At 46.1% G+C, this 23,523-nt stretch overlaps 1 protein-coding gene across 3 annotated transcripts in view; it reads right to left on the bottom strand.

Annotated features, from left to right (window-relative positions):
- The window catches only part of LOC120920478 (serine protease inhibitor A6-like), a 34,682-nt gene that overhangs the window by 5,323 nt on the left and 5,836 nt on the right, over positions 1-23,523 (bottom strand). Inside the window, exons 2-4 of one of the 3 annotated variants that reach the window (XM_040332593.1) lie at positions 7,433-7,824; positions 5,744-6,784; positions 1,621-1,891 (exon numbers count right to left, since the gene is read on the bottom strand). In XM_040332593.1, coding sequence (XP_040188527.1) covers positions 1,621-1,891; positions 5,744-6,784; positions 7,433-7,811 — 1,691 coding nt within the window. In that variant the 5' untranslated portion in view covers positions 7,812-7,824. Of the gene's footprint in view, positions 1-1,620; positions 1,892-5,743; positions 7,825-23,523 lie in introns of all 3 variants that reach the window. The other 2 variants (XM_040332592.1, XM_040332591.1) reach the window with 2 other exon arrangements.

Here is a 23,523-nt window from a genome sequence, read left to right as displayed (position 1 = left end):
CAAGTTAGTTTTTTAACAAATTTTGACAAATTAGTTCATTCCGAAACTTCCAAATTTCCCAATATTTTCAATTTCCAAATTTTCAGACTTCCGAAATCTCGAATTTTCGAATTTCCAAAATCTCAAAAATCTGAAATTTTGAAAATGTTAAATTTCAAGAATTCAGAAATTTGGAATTTCGGAAATTCGTAAATCTGAAAATTAAAAATTTCGGAAATTTCAAATTTTGGCAATTCAGAAATTCGAAATTTTGGAAATTCAAAAATTCAAAATTTGAAATTTCAGAAATTTGGAACTTCAAAAAATTTGAAAATCCATAAATAAAAACAAAAATCTGAAAATTTGAAAGAATGAAAATCTGAAAATTCGAAAACCCAAAAATCTGAAATAATAACTAACTAATAATAACTTAACTATTACTAACTATTAAATTATAGGTATTGGAATTTCCTTTCAAATTTAGCTGTTAGTGAACGAATACAAAGTTACAAATTATCCAAAATAACAAATGCTGCATCTAAACGAATGGAACGTAACGATCGAATAATAAAAATACTAAAAAGTTTTTATTATTATTTATTATTCCATTTGTTTAGATGCGGCATTCATTATTTTGGATAATTCGTAACTTCAGATAAATTTGTATTCGTTACATTCACCAACAGCCAAATTTGAAAGGGAATTCCAATACCTATAAGTGAATAGTTATTATTTAGATTTTACTGATTTTCTTTCTTTTTTTTCAGATTTTTGCCCATCAATTGCTGCCAGTGTGCATCCCCCGCCCGCCCGACACTTACCTGTATTAGTGGGGCAGCGGGTGACGGCGGCAGTCCGATGTACTCCATGCTCCTCGATGCCTTCTCCCATTCTCTCTTCCCCCCCTCTCCTATGATTGGACGCCTGATAGGCGGCGTCCAATCACAGCGCCTGTTGTTTCAGCCAATCAGGTGACAGGTAACAGACCCGAGCAGTCGGTTCAGTGTTAGGAAGTGTTAGGAAAGCGAATATATTAATTTGCTTTCCTAACACAACGCTGAGTGAACTGCGAGCGCGCAGCATGGCGCCCACTGTTCACCTTTTTCGACGCCTATTAGAGCCTATGGCTCCAATGAGGTGCTTCCAAAAAAATACCCCGCTGGTGTAATTCAGGTGCCCGAAAAGGGGCCGGGCACCTAAATAGGGGGCAGCAGCAGCGACCATAGATAGATTCATGCAATGCATGGATCTATCTATGGTGATAGACAGGTGGCAGGAGAGAGGGGGCGCACTTTATGGACGCACCGCCACTGGTGCCCACAGAGAGGGCTCTGCGTGCCATGGGTTCCCCATCACTGTTCTATACTAATCAGTTATTTAGTACTTCCCTGCCACCTAGTGTCATAAGTTGGTAACGGCTCCTAGGAAGCCCCTGTTACTGCATTAGTTGCATTGCTTGTTGTATCCTGTTCTGTGCTGATGGTATACCCCCTTTACCATCTCATCTCATGGTATACCCCCTTTACCTTCATCTCATTCGCAGTGTCAGCTTATCCGCCATTCATCCAATAAACATCAAGTTGCACATTTCTATTTGTAAGAACATTTGGCTGATGTGACCTCATCACCGTGTGATAATACCTGGTTGTCACTGACTCTACGTATTGTTTAATCTTCTGGGCGCTCAGCGTTTCTTCCACGCGGTTGAGAGAATGTAATTGCGGGAGGATGATGAAGAGGGATGTGTCTCCGGCGTACGGCACTTCCACCACATTGCATTCCATCGCTGTGTCCTTGTATGTCTTGTACAATCCCCACCGGCTCATCATTGGCACCGGCACCGATGTCCCATCGTTCAGCATGAAGTCGATCATCTCTGTATTTTGTCTGTTGAATTGTGATTTCCATTTACCTGGAGCAACAAAAGATGGATGCTTAAGATTTTCATCTCTTGTTATTATATATATATACCGTCTATTACTATTTATATAACATATTTATATTACAAATGAAAACCCGAACAATGAACTTTACTCGTTTTTTGTTCCTTTCGTTCACTTACATATAGATACATAGTTATCTAGTATTACATAGTAAGTCCCCCTCTGTGTGTGATAAACAGAAGACTACAATGACATAAGCTGCAACAACTAAGTGTTATACACACAAAAATGCAAAGAAAAAAGAAATGGAGTTGCGCTGTGATTTAAATACTAACAAAACTAAACTAATAAAGTGTGAATTAAGGGACCATATGTGAACAGAGTAAACCCTTACACATAAAATTAATATTAAATATGTCCAAATGTGAAGCAAAGTTCAAATGGCAAAGGCAAGCCAGATCAGCTTTCAGCTGTAAACCCAATTGGAAAAATAGTGTGAAAACAAATCTTGCGTCTTAAACGTTGAAAACAATCCTGATGATAGGAGGTCCAATATGCAGTACAAACTAAATAACCACTGTAGCGGACCTATGAACTATTCTGCCTGGACATATATAATCCTCATGCAGTGAGGACTACAAAGAACTGCATGACTTGTTACAATTGGATTTACCACATTGTATTCTGAGCTCAAAGGGTTAATTATAGAAGGGACTCTTTCACTGCTAAATGCGAATATTCCCTTTCTCCTTCTAATTGACTCTCCTTTGTGTAGTTAGCAGCCTCCTGTCAGGTGTATGCTGATGGGATTATGTGTGAGTGTGTAATTGTTCTAAAGGTTAATTGAATTCTATTGATAAAGGAATGTGTCTGATCAGATCATGTTAAATGTAAGCTCGGAGCCAAACCGTCTAGAGACTGATTGGCTCAAGGGAATGTCATTAATTCAAAGTATCTGTATTGAAGCCCCCCCTGTGTGAGGGGGGGCGGAGATTGTCATTGTTCCTGTACAGTTTGTAACCACATATAAGCTAGGTGAAATGTGCCATTAAACAGCCTCCATTTTATTAGGTGATCTGGTAGTGGTGGTACTTAATTCAGTCACAGCAATTTTACTTGCACGTGTTGTTTTGTCATACTTCACTATGCAAATTTTATTTCTTGGATACACTTAACCTGCTGATGATCCACCAGGAGGTTTCTTCAATCCATCTGTATCCGGTGCGGACTACATAAAGGCCCAGGCTGGGGTTTACAGCCGCAAGCTAGTTATGCTTGCCTTCTGGTAAGCCTCCATCTTCTAAAGGTGTATCTTTGGTGGTGGTTATTTAGTGTTACATTGTAACTGAAACTATCGATGCCCCTCCCCCGCTGAGACCACCGCCTGTGGAAGGGAATTCCACATCCTTGATGCTATTACAGTAAAGAACCCTCTATGTAGTTTAAGGTTAACCACTTCAATACCGGGCACTAAAGCCACACGGTCGGAATTTTTGTTTAAAAGGTCACATGAGACTTTTGCTGACGGAATTTCCTATTGTGTGTCTGCGGCATTACACCCCCTTCCTGCCCAGGCCAATTTTCAGCTTTCAGCACTGTCACTGTGTAAATGACAGTTGCACGGTCGCGCTGCGCTGAACCCAAACAGAGTTTTTATAGTTTTTTTCCCACATGGAGAACTTTCCTTTGGTGGTATTTGATCACCTCTGCAGGTTTTTTTGCTAAATAAGAAAATAAAAAAAATTTGGAAAAAAAAATGTTTTTCTTTTGTTTCTGTTATAAAATTTTGTAAATAAGTATGTTTTCTCCTTCACTGACGGGCACTGATAAGGCAGCACCGGCGGGCACTGATAAGGCGGCACCTATGTGGTGGAACCAATGAGGTGGCACTGAGGGGCACTGACGATGGGTACTGGTAGGTGGCACTGATGGGTGGCACTGATATTCAGCACTGATGGGCATTAATAGGCGGCACTGGTGGGCACTCATGGGCACTGATAGGCGACACTTATGGGCACTGAAAGGCTGCACTGATGGGCACTGATAGGCGGCACTGATGGGCACTGATAGGCGGCGCAGCTGGGCACTGTTACGTGGCACTGATGAGCACTGATACGTGGCACTGATATGCGCACTGATAGATGGCACTGATAGGCATCCCTGGTGGCACTGGCAGGCATTGTGGATGGCAGCTTCCTGGGAATTGATTGGCAGCTGCCTGGGTACTGATTGGCATATCCCTGGTGGTCTAGGTTGGCATACCTGGTGGTACAATGTGGGTGGCCATCCCTGGTGGTCCTGGGTGGGTATCCAAGGGGGGGGCTGCACTGATAAACAATCAGCACAGACCCCCCTGTCAGGAGAGCAGCTGATCGGCTCTCCTCTATTCATGTCTGTCAGACGCCAGTGAGGAAAATCCAATCAGTGGCTCTTCCTGTTTACATTGTGATCAGCCGTGATTGGACATCGCCCGTTGGAGGCTCATTACCAAGATTGGTATAGCGGTGTGTCAGACTGATCGCCGTGACGTGCCCCCCCCACGGGCGCGATGGCGGCTGTTATCCTGCTGGACGTCATATGACGCGCACGTGCCGGAAATGTAAATGATTTGAAACGGTTAAATGGAAGGGTTTACTTCTGCTTTCATATACAGGTCTACTTGTTAACCAAACAAGAGCGAGGAGAGGTGGTCTCATGTTGTGCCTCCTTCCCAGCATGCACTCTTCCTACATGATGAATTGTTAGAGGTGGACAGATGATCTAGTGCTGCCCCCTCACTCTAGAGCAGAGGTTCTCAACCTTTCTAGTGCCGTGACCCCTTGATAAAATTCCCAAGTTGTGGGACCCCTAACAGTAAAATTATTTTCGTAGTGTGGGTTGTCAGCACCCGAGGCAAGACAAGTAGTTTGCGCCCCTCACCCACGAGCATTTAGCACTTCCCGAGACCCTTCCACTCGTACAGTATTACGATCCTTCTGGTACATTTTAGGCTGTACAACTCTCTTTGTTCTCCTTTCTTTCCCTTTTATCTCTCTCTATCCTAATTTCTTGGTTTTTACCCCCATCCCTCTCTAGCTGTCTTTCTTGCTCTTTCTCTCCTTTTTTATTTGTTCCTCCCCCTCTTTTTCTCTCCTTTTCATGGATTCTCTATTTTATTTCCGTCTCTTACTCCTTAGTGGGTAGGTGGGGGGTTTGGGATGAGCGGCAGTGCTGGTGGGGGTTGGGATGATTGGCAGTGCTGGTGGGGGTTGGGATGAGCGGCAGTGCTGGTGGGGGTTGGGATGATTGGCAGTGCTGGTGGGGGTTGGGATGAGTGGCAGTGCTGGTGGGGGTTGGGATGATTGGCAGTGCTGCGGGGAGTTCTGATTGGCCAACTTAGGTGCTCCTGATCATGGTCATCTGCTGATCTAATTACTGTAGTGGGGACTTTTAATGGCAACTATAATCACAGGTAGTGTTACTCACTGTCTCCGACTTTGTGGTGTGTGACACCTATGTCAAAATCAGGATATAGGGTCTCCTCCAGCCCCTCCCACTTCACATTCATCACCAGTCAGCTGACCTCTAGTCTCTGCCCCCCAGCCATGCCGTAAACTGAATGGGCAGCTGCAAAAAGGCTTGGAGAGAGAGTGGTGCGGGTTCAATAACAGCCCAGGATCTGGTGACCCCTGGCAAATCATCTTTTGACCCCCGAGGGGGTCCCGACCCCCAGGTTGAGAACCACTGCTCTAGAGACTGCCCTACAAGGGCTTTGTGGTAAATACGGCCCTTCCAGGATAGGCTCTGGATAGTGCGATGGTTGTCGTGTTGCGTTGTGTATGTTTTGTGACATTTGTTTCTCCTAAATCTACTTTCTGTAGTCAACAGAAAAATGGACTTACCTTGGAAGACGGCATAATCTACCAGGACCACCGATGTTTTTGAATCCAAGTTACTGACCATGTTCTGTATCTTCTGATCTGTTTTGTCACTCACGATATTATTGATGGTTTTCTCAGCGGCCTCAGGGTCACTGAAGCTGATGGTTTGCGTGGCGGCGTCGTAGTAGTCAGCCAAATCTCGTTGGAATTGCGGTAAATTAGCTCCGCCCTTTTTTAGGAAGATCTCATTACCAAGCTTGAAATCCATATCTTTGCTTTGCTGCCGTAGTTCCTGAAGAATCTTTCTATTGCCCTCATGCAGCCCCATGTCTGCCTTGGGGTCACCCAGGCCTAAGGTGTGGAGGATTTCCTCTTGCGTCTTACCATGGGAACCAAGAGCCACTATGGAGAGGGTTGTGTAGATGCTGATCGGTGAAATAATTAGGTTGGGTTGGGGTCTTTCTGTTGGTGATGAAATCTGCTGATAAATCCTTACAGCAAAGTGCATTTGAGATTGAGAAACTGACTCTTGCCATTGATGATTGCCCTGTCCTTGATTTTGTTGATTGCCCTGTCCTTGATTTTGATGATCGCCCTGTCCTTGATTTTGATGATTGCCCTGTCCTTGATTTTGTTGATCACCCTGTCCTTGATTTTGATGATTGCCCTGTCCTTGATTTTGTTGATTGCCCTGTCCTTGATCTTGATGATCGCCCTGTCCTTGATTTTGATGATTGCCCTGTCCTTGATTTTGTTGATTGCCCTGTCCTTGATTTTGATGATTGCCCTGTCCTTGATTTTGATGATCGCCCTGTCCTTGATTTTGATGATTGCCCTGTCCTTGATTTTGATAATTTCCCTGTCCTTGATTTTGTTGATTGCTCTGTCCTTGATTTTGTTGATTGCCTTGCCCTTGATTTCGTTGATTGCCCTGTCCTTGATTTTGTTGATTGTCCTGTCCTTGATTTTGATGATGGCCCTGTTCTTGATTTTGATGATCGCCTTGTCCTTGATTTTGTTGATTGTCCTGTCCTGTATTTTTATGATTGTCCTGTTCTTGATCTTGTTGATTGAACTGTCCTCGATTTTGATGATAGCCCTGTCCTTGATTTTGATGATTCCCCTGTCCTTGATTTTGATGATTGCCCTGTCCTTGATTTTGTTGATCGCCCTGTCCTTGATTGTGATGATTGCCCTGTCCTTGATTTTGTTGACCACCCTGTCCTTGATTTCGATGATTGCCCTGTCCTATATTTTGATGATTGCCCTGTCCTTGATTTTGTTGATTGTCCTGTCCTTGATTTTGATGATAGCCCTGTCCTTGATTTTGTTGATTGCCCTGTCCTTGATTTTGATGATGGCCCTGTCCTTGATTTTGTTGACTGTCATGTCCAGTATTTTGATGATTGTCCTGTTCTTGATCTTGTTGATTGCCCTGTCCTTGATTTCGTTGATTGCCCGGTCCTTGATTTCGTTGATTGCCCTGTCCTTGATTATGTTGATTGCCCTGTCCTTGATTTTGATGATAGCCCTGTCCTTGATCTTGTTGATTGCCCTGTCCTTGATTTTGATGATAGCCCTGTCCTTGATCTTGTTGATTGCCCTGTCCTTGATTTTGATGATAGCCCTGTCCTTGATCTTGTTGATTGCCCTGTCCTTGATTTTGATGATAGCCCTGTCCTTGGTTTTGTTGATTACTCTGTCCTTGATCTTGTTGATTGAACTGTCCTCGATTTTGATGATAGCCCTGTCCTTGATTTCGGTGATTGCCCTGTCCTTGATTTTGATGATTGCCCTGTCCTTGATTTTGATGATTGCCATGTTCTTGATTTTGTTGACTGCCCTGTCCTATATTTTGATGATTGCCCTGTCCTTGATCTTGTTGATTGCCCTGTCCTTGATTTTGATGATTGCCATGTTCTTGATTTTGTTGACTGCCCTGTCCTTGATTTTGTTGACTGCCCTGTCCTTGATTTTGTTGACTGCCCTGTCCTTGATTTTGATGATCGCCATGTTCTTGTTTTTTTTTTAAAGTACGGGTCGCAAGGATCAGTGAGATGAACAACGGGAGGAGAAGAAGAGTCTTCATCTTTCTTTCACACCTGTGTGAAAATAAAATGCATGTTTTAGAGTTATTACCAGTAAACTGCTAGAGGGGCCACTGTCCAAATATTTCTCCTTATCCTCTGTAATGAAAGGGTCTACCACCTACCCTCTGAAGGGGCCACTTTCCAATTATTCCTCCTTATCCTCTGTAATGAAAGGGTCTACCACCTACCCTCTAAAGGGGCCACATTCCAATTATTTCTCCTTATCCTCTGTAATGAAAGGGTCTACCACCTACCCTCTAAAGGGGCCACTGTCCAAATATTTCTCCTTATCCTCTGTAATGAAAGGGTCTACCACCTACCCTCTAAAGGGGCCACATTCCAATTATTCCTCCTTATCCTCTGTAATGAAAGGGTCTACCACCTACCCTCTAAAGGGGCCACATTCCAATTATTTCTCCTTATCCTCTGTAATGAAAGGGTCTACCACCTACCCTCTAAAGGGGCCACTTTCCAAATATTTCTCCTTATCCTCTGTAATGAAAGGAAACCTACCCTCTGAAGGGGCCACTTCCAATTATTCCTCCTTATCCTCTGTAATGAAAGGGTCTACCACCTACCCTCTAAAGGGGCCACTTTCCAATTATTCCTCCTTATCCTCTGTAATGAAAGGGTCTACCACCTACCCTCTAAAGGGGCCACTTTCCAAATATTTCTCCTTATCCTCTGTAATGAAAGGGTCTACCACCTACCCTCTAAAGGGGCCACATTCCAATTATTTCTCCTTATCCTCTGTAATGAAAGGGTCTACCACCTACCCTCTAAAGGGGCCACATTCCAATTATTTCTCCTTATCCTCTGTAATGAAAGGGTCTACCACCTACCCTCTAAAGGGGCCACTTTCCAATTATTCCTCCTTATCCTCTGTAATGAAAGGGTCTACCACCTACCCTCTAAAGGGGCCACTTTCCAAATATTTCTCCTTATCCTCTGTAATGAAAGGAAACCTACCCTCTGAAGGGGCCACTTCCAATTATTCCTCCTTATCCTCTGTAATGAAAGGGTCTACCACCTACCCTCTAAAGGGGCCACTTTCCAATTATTCCTCCTTATCCTCTGTAATGAAAGGGTCTACCACCTACCCTCTAAAGGGGCCACATTCCAATTATTCCTCCTTATCCTCTGTAATGAAAGGGTCTACCACCTACCCTCTAAAGGGGCCACTTTCCAATTATTCCTCCTTATCCTCTGTAATGAAAGGGTCTACCACCTACCCTCTAAAGGGGCCACTTTCCAATTATTCCTCCTTATCCTCTGTAATGAAAGGGTCTACCACCTACCCTCTAAAGGGGCCACTTTCCAAATATTTCTCCTTATCCTCTGTAATGAAAGGGTCTACCACCTACCCTCTAAAGGGGCCACATTCCAATTATTCCTCCTTATCCTCTGTAATGAAAGGGTCTACCACCTACCCTCTAAAGGGGCCACATTCCAATTATTCCTCCTTATCCTCTGTAATGAAAGGGTCTACCACCTACCCTCTAAAGGGGCCACTTTCCAATTATTCCTCCTTATCCTCTGTAATGAAAGGGTCTACCTCCTACCCTCTAAAGGGGCCACATTCCAATTATTTCTCCTTATCCTCTGTAATGAAAGGGTCTACCACCTACCCTCTAAAGGGGCCACTTTCCAATTATTTCTCCTTATCCTCTGTAATGAAAGGGTCTACCACCTACCCTCTAAAGGGGCCACTTTCCAATTATTCCTCCTTATCCTCTGTAATGAAAGGGTCTACCACCTACCCTCTAAAGGGGCCACTTTCCAATTATTCCTCCTTATCCTCTGTAATGAAAGGGTCTACCACCTACCCTCTAAAGGGGCCACTTCCAATTATTTCTCCTTATCCTCTGTAATGAAAGGGTCTACCACCTACCCTCTAAAGGGGCCACTTTCCAAATATTTCTCCTTATCCTCTGTAATGAAAGGAAACCTACCCTCTGAAGGGGCCACTTCCAATTATTCCTCCTTATCCTCTGTAATGAAAGGGTCTACCACCTACCCTCTAAAGGGGCCACTTTCCAATTATTCCTCCTTATCCTCTGTAATGAAAGGGTCTACCCCCTACCCTCTAAAGGGGCCACATTCCAATTATTTCTCCTTATCCTCTGTAATGAAAGGGTCTACCACCTACCCTCTAAAGGGTCCACGGCCCAGCTTCAGTTAAAGGGATCTTTGGACCCCCAAAACATTTTCTTTCATATCCTTTGCTTTGAAAGGGTCTGCTTCTCACCCACACATACATCATGCCATAGTAGGCACACCTTGCACCTACTGATGAAGTGCTCCTTTGGACCTCTTACAAATTTTCTTTCATATCCTATGCTTTGATAGGATAGAAGGGGGGGGGGGGGGGTTGGGACTTTAAAGTCCCAAAACCTCCACCCTTCTCTCCATATACAGGGATGGAGGCCTGTGGTAGTTCTATCACATGCCTCATGTAAAGTCCCAACCCTATCCCCCCTTGTTTTATGCTTTGATAGGGTCTACTTCCCATCCTTGGTGACATTTGGTCATATGAATTGGAATATAGGGGAGTTCACCCTTTATCTATGATGTACAGCCCCGGGATATAGGGGAGTCACCCTTTTTCTATGATGTACAGCCCCGGGATATAGGGGAGTTCACCCTTTATCTATGATGTACAGCCCCGAGATATAGGGGAGTTCACCCTTTATCTATGATGTACACCCCCGGGATATAGGGGAGTCACCCTTTATCTATGATGTACAGCCCCGGGATATAGGGGAGTTCACCCTTTATCTATGATGTGCAGCCCCGGGATATAGGGGAGTTCACCCTTTATCTATGATGTACAGCCCGGGGATATAGGGGAGTTCACCCTTTATCTATGATGTACAGCCCCGGGATATAGGGGAGTTCACCCTTTATCTATGATGTACAGCCCTGGGATATAGGGGAGTTCACCCTTTATCTATGATGTACAGCCCCAGGATATAGGGGAGTTCACCCTTTATCTATGATGTACACCCCCAGGATATAGGGGAGTTCACCCTTTATCTATGATGTACACCCCCGGGATATAGGGGAGTTCACCCTTTATCTATGATGTACAGCCCCGGGATATAGGGGAGTTCACCCTTTATCTATGATGTACAGCCCCGAGATATAGGGGAGTTCACCCTTTATCTATGATGTACAGCCCCGGGATATAGGGGAGTTCACCCTTTATCTATGATGTACAGCCCCGGGATATAGGGGAGTTCACCCTTTATCTATGATGTACAGCCCCGGGATATAGGGGAGTTCACCCTTTATCTATGATGTACAGCCCCAGGATATAGGGGAGTTCACCCTTTATCTATGATGTACAGCCCCGGGATATAGGGGAGTTCACCCTTTATCTATGATGTACAGCCCCGGGATATAGGGGAGTTCACCCTTTATCTATGATGTACAGCCCCGGGATATAGGGGAGTTCACCCTTTATCTATGATGTACAGCCCCAGGATATAGGGGAGTTCACCCTTTATCTATGATGTACAGCCCCGGGATATAGGGGAGTTCACCCTTTATCTATGATGTACAGCCCCGGGATATAGGGGAGTTCACCCTTTATCTATGATGTACAGCCCCGGGATATAGGGGAGTTCACCCTTTATCTATGATGTACAGCCCTGGGATATAGGGGAGTTCACCCTTTATCTATGATGTACAGCCCCAGGATATAGGGGAGTTCACCCTTTATCTATGATGTACACCCCCAGGATATAGGGGAGTTCACCCTTTATCTATGATGTACACCCCCGGGATATAGGGGAGTTCACCCTTTATCTATGATGTACAGCCCCGGGATATAGGGGAGTCACGCTTTATCTATGATGTACAGCCCCGGGATATAGGGGAGTTCACCCTTTATCTATGATGTACAGCCCCAGGATATAGGGGAGTTCACCCTTTATCTATGATGTACACCCCCAGGATATAGGGGAGTTCACCCTTTATCTATGATGTACACCCCCGGGATATAGGGGAGTTCACCCTTTATCTATGATGTACAGCCCCGGGATATAGGGGAGTTCACCCTTTATCTATGATGTACAGCCCCGACATATAGGGGAGTTCACCCTTTATCTATGATGTACAGCCCCGGGATATAGGGGAGTTCACCCTTTATCTATGATGTACAGCCCCGGGATATAGGGGAGTTCACCCTTTATCTATGATGTACAGCCCCGGGATATAGGGGAGTTCACCCTTTATCTATGATGTACAGCCCCAGGATATAGGGGAGTTCACCCTTTATCTATGATGTACAGCCCCGGGATATAGGGGAGTTCACCCTTTATCTATGATGTACAGCCCCGGGATATAGGGGAGTTCACCCTTTATCTATGATGTACAGCCCCGGGATATAGGGGAGTTCACCCTTTATCTATGATGTACAGCCCCGGGATATAGGGGAGTTCACCCTTTATCTATGATGTACAGCCCCGGGATATAGGGGAGTTCACCCTTTATCTATGATGTACAGCCCTGGGATATAGGGGAGTTCACCCTTTATCTATGATGTACAGCCCCAGGATATAGGGGAGTTCACCCTTTATCTATGATGTACACCCCCAGGATATAGGGGAGTTCACCCTTTATCTATGATGTACACCCCCGGGATATAGGGGAGTTCACCCTTTATCTATGATGTACAGCCCTGGGATATAGGGGAGTCACGCTTTATCTATGATGTACAGCCCCGGGATATAGGGGAGTTCACCCTTTATCTATGATGTACAGCCCCGGGATATAGGGGAGTTCACCTTTTATCTATGATGTACAGCCCCGGGATATAGGGGAGTTCACCTTTTATCTATGATGTACAGCCCCGGGATATAGGGGAGTTCACCCTTTATCTATGATGTACAGCCCCGGGATATAGGGGAGTCACCCTTTATCTATGATGTGCAGCCCTGGGATATAGGGGAGTTCACCTTTTATCTATGATGTACACCCCCGGGATATAGGGGAGTTCACCCTTTATCTATGATGTACAGCCCCAGGATATAGGGGAGTTCACCCTTTATCTATGATGTACACCCCCAGGATATAGGGGAGTTCACCCATTATCTATGATGTACAACCCCGGGATATAGGGGAGTTCACCCTTTATCTATGATGTACAGCCCCGGGATATAGGGGAGTTCACCCTTTATCTATGATGTACAGCCCCGGGATATAGGGGAGTTCACCCTTTATCTATGATGTACAGCCCCGGGATATAGGGGAGTTCACCCTTTATCTATGATGTACACCCCCGGGATATAGGGGAGTTCACCCTTTATCTATGATGTACACCCCCGGGATATAGGGGAGTTCACCCTTTATCTATGATGTACACCCCCGGGATATAGGGGAGTTCACCCTTTATCTAAGATGTACAGCCCCGGGATATAGGGGAGTTCACCCTTTATCTATGATGTACAGCCCCGGGATATAGGGGAGTTCACCCTTTATCTATGATGTACAGCCCCGGGATATAGGGGAGTTCACCCTTTATCTATGATGTACAGCCCCGGGATATAGGGGAGTTCACCCTTTATCTATGATGTACAGCCCCGGGATATAGGGGAGTTCACCCTTTATCTATGATGTACAGCCCCGGGATATAGGGGAGTTCACCCTTTATCTATGATGTACAGCCCCGGGATATAGGGGAGTTCACCTTTTATCTAAGATGTACAGCCCCGAGATATAGGGGAGTTCAACCTTTATCTATGATGTACAGCCCCGGGATATAGGGGAGTTCACCCTTTATCTAAGATGTACAGCCCCGGGATATAGGGGAGTTCACCCTTTATCTATGATGTACAGCCCCGGGATATAGGGGAGTTCACCTTTTATCTATGATGTACAGCCCCGGGATATAGGGGAGTTCACCCTTTATCTATGATGTACAGCCCCGGGATATAGGGGAGTTCACCCTTTATCTATGATGTACAGCCCCGGGATATAGGGGAGTTCACCCTTTATCTATGATGTACAGCCCCGGCATATAGGGGAGTTCACCCTTTATCTATGATGTACAGCCCCGGGATATAGGGGAGTTCACCCTTTATCTATGATGTACAGCCCCGGGATATAGGGAAGTTCACCCTTTATCTATGATGTACAGCCCCGGGATATAGGGGAGTTCACCCTTTATCTATGATGTACAGCCCCGGGATATAGGGGAGTTCACCCTTTATCTATGATGTACAGCCCCGGGATATAGGGGAGTTCACCCTTTATCTATGATGTACAGCCCCGGGATATAGGGGAGTTCACCCTTTATCTATGATGTACAGCCCCGGGATATAGGGGAGTTCACCCTTTATCTATGATGTACAGCCCCGGGATATAGGGGAGTTCACCCTTTATCTATGATGTACAGCCCCGGGATATAGGGGAGTTCACCTTTTATCTATGATGTACACCCCCGGGATATAGGGGAGTTCACCTTTTATCTATGATGTACAGCCCCGGGATATAGGGGAGTTCACCCTTTATCTATGATGTACAGCCCCGGGATATAGGGGAGTTCACCCTTTATCTATGATGTACAGCCCCGGGATATAGGGGAGTTCACCCTTTATCTATGATGTACAGCCCCGGGATATAGGGGAGTTCACCCTTTATCTATGATGTACAGCCCCGGGATATAGGGAATTTCACCCTTTATCTATGATGTACAGCCCCGGGATATAGGGGAGTTCACCCTTTATCTATGATGTACAGCCCCGGGATATAGGGGAGTTCACCCTTTATCTATGATGTACAGCCCCGGGATATAGGGGAGTTCACCCTTTATCTATGATGTACAGCCCCGGGATATAGGGGAGTTCACCTTTTATCTATGATGTACAGCCCCGGGATATAGGGGAGTTCACCCTTTATCTATGATGTACAGCCCCGGGATATAGGGGAGTTCACCCTTTATCTATGATGTACAGCCCCGGGATATAGGGGAGTTCACCCTTTATCTATGATGTACAGCCCCGGGATATAGGGAATTTCACCCTTTATCTATGATGTACAGCCCCGGGATATAGGGGAGTTCACCCTTTATCTATGATGTACAGCCCCGGGATATAGGGGAGTTCACCCTTTATCTATGATGTACAGCCCCGGGATATAGGGGAGTTCACCTTTTATCTATGATGTACACCCCCGGGATATAGGGGAGTTCACCTTTTATCTATGATGTACAGCCCCGGGATATAGGGGAGTTCACCCTTTATCTATGATGTACAGCCCCGGGATATAGGGGAGTTCACCCTTTATCTATGATGTACAGCCCCGGGATATAGGGGAGTTCACCCTTTATCTATGATGTACACCCCCGGGATATAGGGAAGTTCACCTTTTATCTATGATGTACAGCCCCGGGATATAGGGGAGTTCACCCTTTATCTATGATGTACAGCCCCGGGATATAGGGGAGTTCACCCTTTATCTATGATGTACAGCCCCGGGATATAGGGAATTTCACCCTTTATCTATGATGTACAGCCCCGGGATATAGGGGAGTTCACCCTTTATCTATGATGTACACCCCCGGGATATAGGGGAGTTCACCTTTTATCTATGATGTACAGCCCCGGGATATAGGGGAGTTCACCTTTTATCTATGATGTACACCCCCGGGCTATAGGGGAGTTCACCCTTTATCTATGATGTACAGCCCCGGGATATAGGGGAGTTCACCCTTTATCTATGATGTACACCCCCGGGATATAGGGGAGTTCACCTTTTATCTATGATGTACAGCCCCGGGATATAGGGGAGTTCACCCTTTATCTATGATGTACAGCCCCGGGATATAGGGGAGTTCACCCTTTATCTATGATGTACGACCCCGGGATATAGGGGAGTTCACCCTTTATCTATGATGTACAGCCCCAGGATATAGGGGAGTTCACCCTTTATCTATGATGTACAGCCCCGGGATATAGGGGAGTTCACCCTTTATCTATGATGTACAGCCCCAGGATATAGGGGAGTTCACCTTTTATCTATGATGTACAGCCCCGGGATATAGGGGAGTTCACCCTTTATCTATGATGTACAGCCCCGGGATATAGGGGAGTTCACCCTTTATCTATGATGTACAGCCCCGGGATATAGGGGAGTTCACCCTTTATCTATGATGTACAGCCCCGGGATATAGGGGAGTTCACCCTTTATCTATGATGTACAGCCCCGGGATATAGGGGAGTTCACCCTTTATCTATGATGTACACCCCCGGGATATAGGGGAGTTCACCCTTTATCTATGATGTACAGCCCCGGGATATAGGGGAGTCACCCTTTATCTATGATGTACAGCCCCGGGATATAGGGGAGTTCACCCTTTATCTATGATGTACAGCCCCGGGATATAGGGGAGTTCACCTTTTATCTATGATGTACAGCCCCGGGATATAGGGAGTTCACCCTTTATCTATGATGTACAGCCCCGGGATATAGGGGAGTTCACCCTTTATGTATGATGTACAGCCCCGGGATATAGGGGAGTTCACCCTTTATCTATGATGTACAGCCCCGGGATATAGGGGAGTTCATCCTTTATCTATGATGTACAGCCCCAGGATATAGGGGAGTTCACCCTTTATCTATGATGTACAGCCCCGGGATATAGGGGAGTTCACCTTTTATCTATGATGTACAGCCCCGGGATATAGGGGAGTTCACCCTTTATCTATGATGTACAGCCCCGGGATATAGGGGAGTTTACCCTTTATCTATGATGTACAGCCCCGGGATATAGGGGAGTTCACCCTTTATCTATGATGTACAGCCCCGGGATATAGGGGAGTTCACCCTTTATCTATGATGTACAGTCCCGGGATATAGGGGAGTTCACCCTTTATCTATGATGTACAGCCCCGGGATATAGGGGAGTTCATCCTTTATCTATGATGTACAGCCCCAGGATATAGGGGAGTTCACCCTTTATCTATGATGTACAGCCCCGGGATATAGGGGAGTTCACCTTTTATCTATGATGTACACCCCCGGGATATAGGGGAGTTCACCCTTTATCTATGATGTACAGCCCCGGGATATAGGGGAGTTCACCCTTTATCTATGATGTACAGCCCCGAGATATAGGGGGAGTTCACCCTTTATCTATGATGTACAGCCCCGGGATATAGGGGAGTTCACCCTTTATCTATGATGTACAGCCCCGGGATATAGGGGAGTTCACCCTTTATCTATGATGTACAGCCCCGGGATATAGGGGGAGTTCACCCTTTATCTATGATGTACAGCCCCGGGATATAGGGGAGTTCACCCTTTATCTATGATGTACAGCCCCAGGATATAGCGGAGTTCACCCTTTATCTATGATGTACACCCCAGGGATATAGGGGAGTTCACCCTTTATCTATGATGTACAGCCCCGAGATATAGGGGAGTTCACCCTTTATCTATGATGTACAGCCCCGGGATATAGGGGAGTTCACCCTTTATCTATGATGTACAGCCCCGGGATATAGGGGAGTTCACCCTTTATCTATGATGTACAGCCCCGAGATATAGGGGAGTTCACCCTTTATCTATGATGTACAGCCCCGGGATATAGGGGAGTTCACCCTTTATCTATGATGTACAGCCCCGGGATATAGGGGAGTTCACCCTTTATCTATGATGTACAGCCCCAGGATATAGGGGAGTTCACCCTTTATCTATGATGTACAGCCCCAAGATATAGGGGAGTTCACCTTTTATCTATGATGTACAGCCCCGGGATATAGGGGAGTTCACCCTTTATCTATGATGTACAGCCCCGGGATATAGGGGAGTTCACCCTTTATCTATGATGTACAGCCCCGGGATATAGGTGAGTTCACCCTTTATCTATGATGTACAGCCCCGGGATATAGGGGAGTTCACCTTTTATCTATGATGTACAGCCCCGGGATATAGGGGAGTTCACCCTTTATCTATGATGTTAAGCCCCTGGATATAGGGGAGTTCACCCTTTATCTATGATGTACAGCCCTAGGATATAGGGGAGTTCACCCTTTATCTATGATGTACAGCCCCGGGATATAGGGGAGTTCACCCTTTATCTATGATGTACAGCCCCGGGATATAGGGGAGTTCCCCCTTTATCTATGATGTACAGCCCTGAGATATAGGGGAGTTCACCCTTTGTCTATGATGTACAGCCCCGGGATATAGGGGAGTTCACCCTTTATCTATGATGTACAGCCCCGGGATATAGGGGAGTTCACCCTTTATCTATGATGTACAGCCCCGGGATATAGGGGAGTTCACCCTTTATCTATGATGTACAGCCCCGGGATATAGGGGAGTTCACCCTTTATCTATGATGTACAGCCCCGGGATATAGGGGAGTTCACCCTTTATCTATGATGTACAGCCCCGGGATATAGGGGAGTTCACCCTTTATCTATGATGTACAGCCCTGAGATATAGGGGAGTTCACCCTTTATCTATGATGTACAGCCCCGGGATATAGGGGAGTTCACCCTTTATCTATGATGTACAGCCCCGGGATATAGGGGAGTTCACCCTTTATCTATGATGTACAGCCCCGGGATATAGGGGAGTTCACCCTTTATCTATGATGTACAGCCCCGGGATATAGGGGAGTTCACCCTTTATCTATGATGTACAGCCCCAGGATATAGGGGAGTTCACCCTTTATCTATGATGTACAGCCCCGGGAAATAGGGGAGTTCACCCTTTATCTATGATGTACAGCCCCGGGATTTAGGGGAGTTCACCCTTTATCTATGATGTACAGCCCTAGGATATAGGGGAGTTCCCCCTTTATCTATGATGTACAGCCCCGGGATATAGGGGAGTTCACCCTTTATCTATGATGTACAGCCCCGGGATATAGGGGAGTTCACCCTTTATCTATGATGTACAGCCCTGAGATATAGGGGAGTTCACCCTTTATCTATGATGTACAGCCCCGGGATATAGGGGAGTTCACCCTTTATCTATGATGTACAGCCCCGGGATATAGGGGAGTTCACCCTTTATCTATGATGTACACCCCCAGGATATAGGGGAGTTCACCCTTTATCTATGATGTACAGCCCCGGGATATAGGGGAGTTCACCTTTTATCTATGATGTACAGCCCCGGGATATAGGGGAGTTCATCCTTTATCTATGATGTACAGCCCCGGGATATAGGGGAGTTCACCCTTTATCTATGATGTACAGCCCCGGGATATAGGGGAGTCACCCTTTATCTATGATGTACAGCCCCGGGATATAGGGGAGTTCACCCTTTATCTATGATGTACAGCCCCGGGATATAGGGGAGTTCACCTTTTATCTATGATGTACAGCCCCGGGATATAGGGGAGTTCACCTTTTATCTATGATGTACAGCCCCGGGATATAGGGGAGTCACCCTTTATCTATGATGTACAGCCCCGGGATATAGGGGAGTCACCCTTTATCTATGATGTACAGCCCCGGGATATAGGGGAGTTCACCTTTTATCTATGATGTACAGCCCCGGGATATAGGGGAGTTCACCTTTTATCTATGATGTACAGCCCCGGGATATAGGGGAGTTCACCCTTTATCTATGATGTACAGCCCCGGGATATAGGGGAGTTCACCCTTTATCTATGATGTACAGCCCCGGGATATAGGGGAGTTCACCCTTTATCTATGATGTACAGCCCCGGGATATAGGGGAGTTCACCTTTTATCTATGATGTACAGCCCCGGGATATAGGGGAGTTCACCCTTTATCTATGATGTACAGCCCCGGGATATAGGGGAGTTCACCTTTTATCTATGATGTACAGCCCCGGGATATAGGGGAGTTCACCTTTTATCTATGATGTACAGCCCCGGGATATAGGGGAGTTCACCCTTTATCTATGATGTACAGCCCCGGGATATAGGGGAGTTCACCCTTTATCTATGATGTACAGCCCCGGGATATAGGGGAGTTCACCCTTTATCTATGATGTACAGCCCCAGGATATAGGGGAGTCACCCTTTATCTATGATGTACAGCCCTGGGATATAGGGGAGTTCACCCTTTATGTATGATGTACAGCCCCGGGATATAGGGGAGTTCACCCTTTATCTATGATGTACAGCCCTGGGATATAGGGGAGTCACCACTGCCAGTGCATTTGTTTGGGCTTAAATTGGTTCCAAAACTCGGACATTGTTTTCCTTAATGAATTCCCTGCATTAAGGTAAGAAAATGCTGAAGTGTTTGTTTCCTTCCCTCGCCAAATTCAAATTCCTGCCTGTTCACCCATATTTAATTCTGGCTTCAAGTTCCCTATTTTTTTTCTTGAAAAGTAGTAAACATGTTATACTTACCTGCTCTGTGTAGTGCATTTGCACAGAGCAGCCCAGATCCACCTCTTCTCGGGTTCCTTTCCAGTGCTCCTGGCCCCTCCCACCTGTTGAGTGCCCCCCACAGCAAGAAGCTTGCTATGGGGGCACCCGAGCCGAGCCTCAGCTCCATGTGTCCAGTCAGACACAGAGCCATGGTTTGGCCCCACCCCTCTCTCTCCTGATTTGTTAACTGATGTGTCTGTTGAGCTGCTGGCTCCTTCTTTCCTTAAAGGCTTAATTCTTCCACCTTGCCCTTGCCCACACCTCCATAATCTTGTGTGGCGGGGGTTAATAAAATGGAGAGAGCTGTTGTCATATGACGTCCTCCCAGAACAACAGTGCTCCTGCCCAGCCATCATTTTACAATAGGCCAGGCAGGAAGAGGTTAATCTAACAGAGCAGAAGGGGGATCTGTTACTACTCACTCAGTTCTGTGAATTCACTTTCAGCTGTTGAGCTTTGTAAACATATTTTTTTTCCAGTAAAGCAGTTACGATTAGCAGAAAGGATAAGCTCACCTTTTTTTTCTTCTAAATTCCTGCTCCCCTCTGTACCAATATAGCATTAATGTGTTTCTTTTGCAAAAAATAAAACAGCTTTCCATTTATTCTACGCACGCTTACCTCGCTGTCTTCATGGATGTTTAAACACATGGCTCCATTACTTCTGCCTTACTTCCTGGACAGACACAGGAAGGAGTTGACCAGCTGCAGGGTGTGTGCTAATGAGATCAGCTGGTCAACTCCTTCCTGTGTCATGACCTAAAGTCTGTCCAGGAAGTAAGGCAGAAGTAATAGATAAGTGTATTGAAACATCCATGAAGACAGTGAGGTAAGCGTGTGTGAAATAAATGGAAAGCTGTTTTATTTTTTACAAAAGGAGTACACTAAGGGCCAGTTCACACCATAGAAACGCAGTCCAGAATGCGTTCCAGATGCTTTTCTGAATGCACGTTATTGACATGTTTTCAGTGCGTTTTAGCACATATTTTATACATTTTAGTGCATTTTTTTATGCAGTCCAGCAGTAGATCAGTGTCCTGCCACTAGGCAGAACAGGGAAATGCCTTGTTTACATAGGCGTCCACCCGTTCTGCCGCTCCGTGACATGATTGTGGGACATCGAGTTTGCGGGGGCCCCCAGCATGGTCACAGAGAGTGTGGTGCCCGCCGCGCGGCTTCTTAACCACTTAAGACCCAGACCATTATGCAGGTTAAGGACCTTGCCCCTTTTTGTGATTCGGCACTGCGTCGCTTTAACTGACAATTGCGCGGTCGTGCGACGTGGCTCCCAAACAAACAAAAATTTCCCCACAAATAGAGCTTTCTTTTGGTGGTATTTGATCACCTCTGCGTTTTTTCTTTTTTGCGCTATAAACAAAAATAGAGCGACAATCTTGAAAAAAATTCAATATTCAACTGCGACATTATGGCGGACACTTCGGACAATTTTGAAACATTTTTGGAACCATTGTCATTTTCACAGCAAAAAGTGCTATAAAAATGCACTGATTACTGTGAAAATGACAATTGTAGTTTAGGAGTTAACCACTAGGGGGTGCTGTAGGGGTTAAGTGTGACCTCATCTGTGTTTCTAACTGTAGGGGGGCAGGGGTGGACGTGTGACATCATTGATCGTCTTTCCCTATATCAGGGAACAGACGATCAATGACATTGGCACTGTGAAGAACGGGGAAGCTGTGTTTTCACTCGCCTCTCCCCGTTCTTCAGCTCCGGTGACCGATCGCGGGACTTTGAGAAGCGCTTTTCCAAGGTTACTACAACACCATTTAGACTCTCATAAACTCCTGGACCCACTACAATCGGGTTTGTGTCCTGGTCATGGGACAGAAACACTGCTTGTCAAAATATGGGACGACGCCCTGGAAGCAGCAGATGACGGAGAATCTTGTCTTCTGATACTGCTGGACCTGAGTGCTGCTGTTGGTACAGTAGATCACAAACTGCTCATATTTTCGTATCAGCGACAAAGGGAACCAACACCTCGCATTAGAACAATGCCTCACCCAGATAGACATCTGGATGACGGAGAGTCACCTCACACTTAATGGAGCAAAACCAGAACTCCTTCAATTCCATGCAAACCGGAGGAAACCGGCCAGGACTACCTGGACCCCTCCACCCATCCTGGGACAAACCATCACCCCTAGCACCAAGGCCAAAAGTCTAGGAGTCATCTTTGACTCGGACATGACAATGGAGGCACAAATAGGATCAGTAATTAGCGGATCGCACCATCTTCTACGGCTCCTACGTAGACTCCTCCCCTTCATCCCTAAAGAAGACACAGCGGTAGTGGTAGGGCCAATCATTAACTCCAGATTGGATTATGCAAATGCCCTTTACCTCGGACTCCCAAAGTACCAACTCACCCGGCTCCAAATCATCCAAAACATGGCGGCTCGACTGGTAACAGGGAAAAAACCCTGGGAACCAATCACCCCGTCCCTGAGATCCCTCCATTGGCTGCCCATAAAGGACCGAGTCACTTTCAAGGCCTTATGCCTAACGCACAAGTGCGTACACAGAAGCGCGCCCCCTATAGAGAGAAAATAAAACAACAAAACCCCATCCGAGTTCTTAGATCATCTAACCAAAAATGATTACAAATTCCCCAAGCCCGATATAAGACCAAAAGAGAACGTCGTTTTTCAGTTCAAGGACCTCGACTATGGAACGCTTTACCAACCGATATCCGAATGGAAAACGATCACCTGGCCTTCAGAAAAAAACGAAAGACCCCCCTATTCTGAGGGTCAAACTGAAGGAAAATCGATGCCAAGCGCCTTGAGGCGGTTCAGTTAGCATTTGTAGCGCTATATAAGTAATTCACTCACTCACTCACTCACTGTGTCCATGCCTCACTGTGTCCATGTGCATGCCTCACTGTGCCCATGCCTCACTGTGCCCATGCCTCACTGTGTCCATGTCCATGCCTCACTGTGTCCATGTGCATGCCTCACTGTGTCCATGTGCATGCCTCACTGTGCCCATGCCTCACTGTGTCCATGTGCATGCCTCACTGTGTCCATGTGCATGCCTCACTGTGCCCATGCCTCACTGTGTCCATGCCTCACTGTGCCCATGTGCATGCCTCACTGTGTCAATGCCTCACTGTGCCCATGTGCATGCCTCACTGTGTCCATGCCTCACTGTGCCCATGTGCATGCCTCACTGTGCCCATGTGCATGCCTCACTGTGTCCATGCCTCACTGTGCCCATGTGCATGCCTCACTGTGTCAATGCCTCACTGTGTCCATGTGCATGCCTCACTGTGTCAATGCCTCACTGTGCCCATGTGCATGCCTCACTGTGTCAATGCCTAA

This window comes from Rana temporaria, chromosome 13 (genome assembly GCF_905171775.1).
Source record: "Rana temporaria chromosome 13, aRanTem1.1, whole genome shotgun sequence".
Classification (NCBI taxonomy): Eukaryota; Metazoa; Chordata; class Amphibia; order Anura; family Ranidae; genus Rana; species Rana temporaria.
Note: the sequence above shows the minus strand (reverse complement) of the source record. Positions and strands in the feature narration are given on the sequence as shown.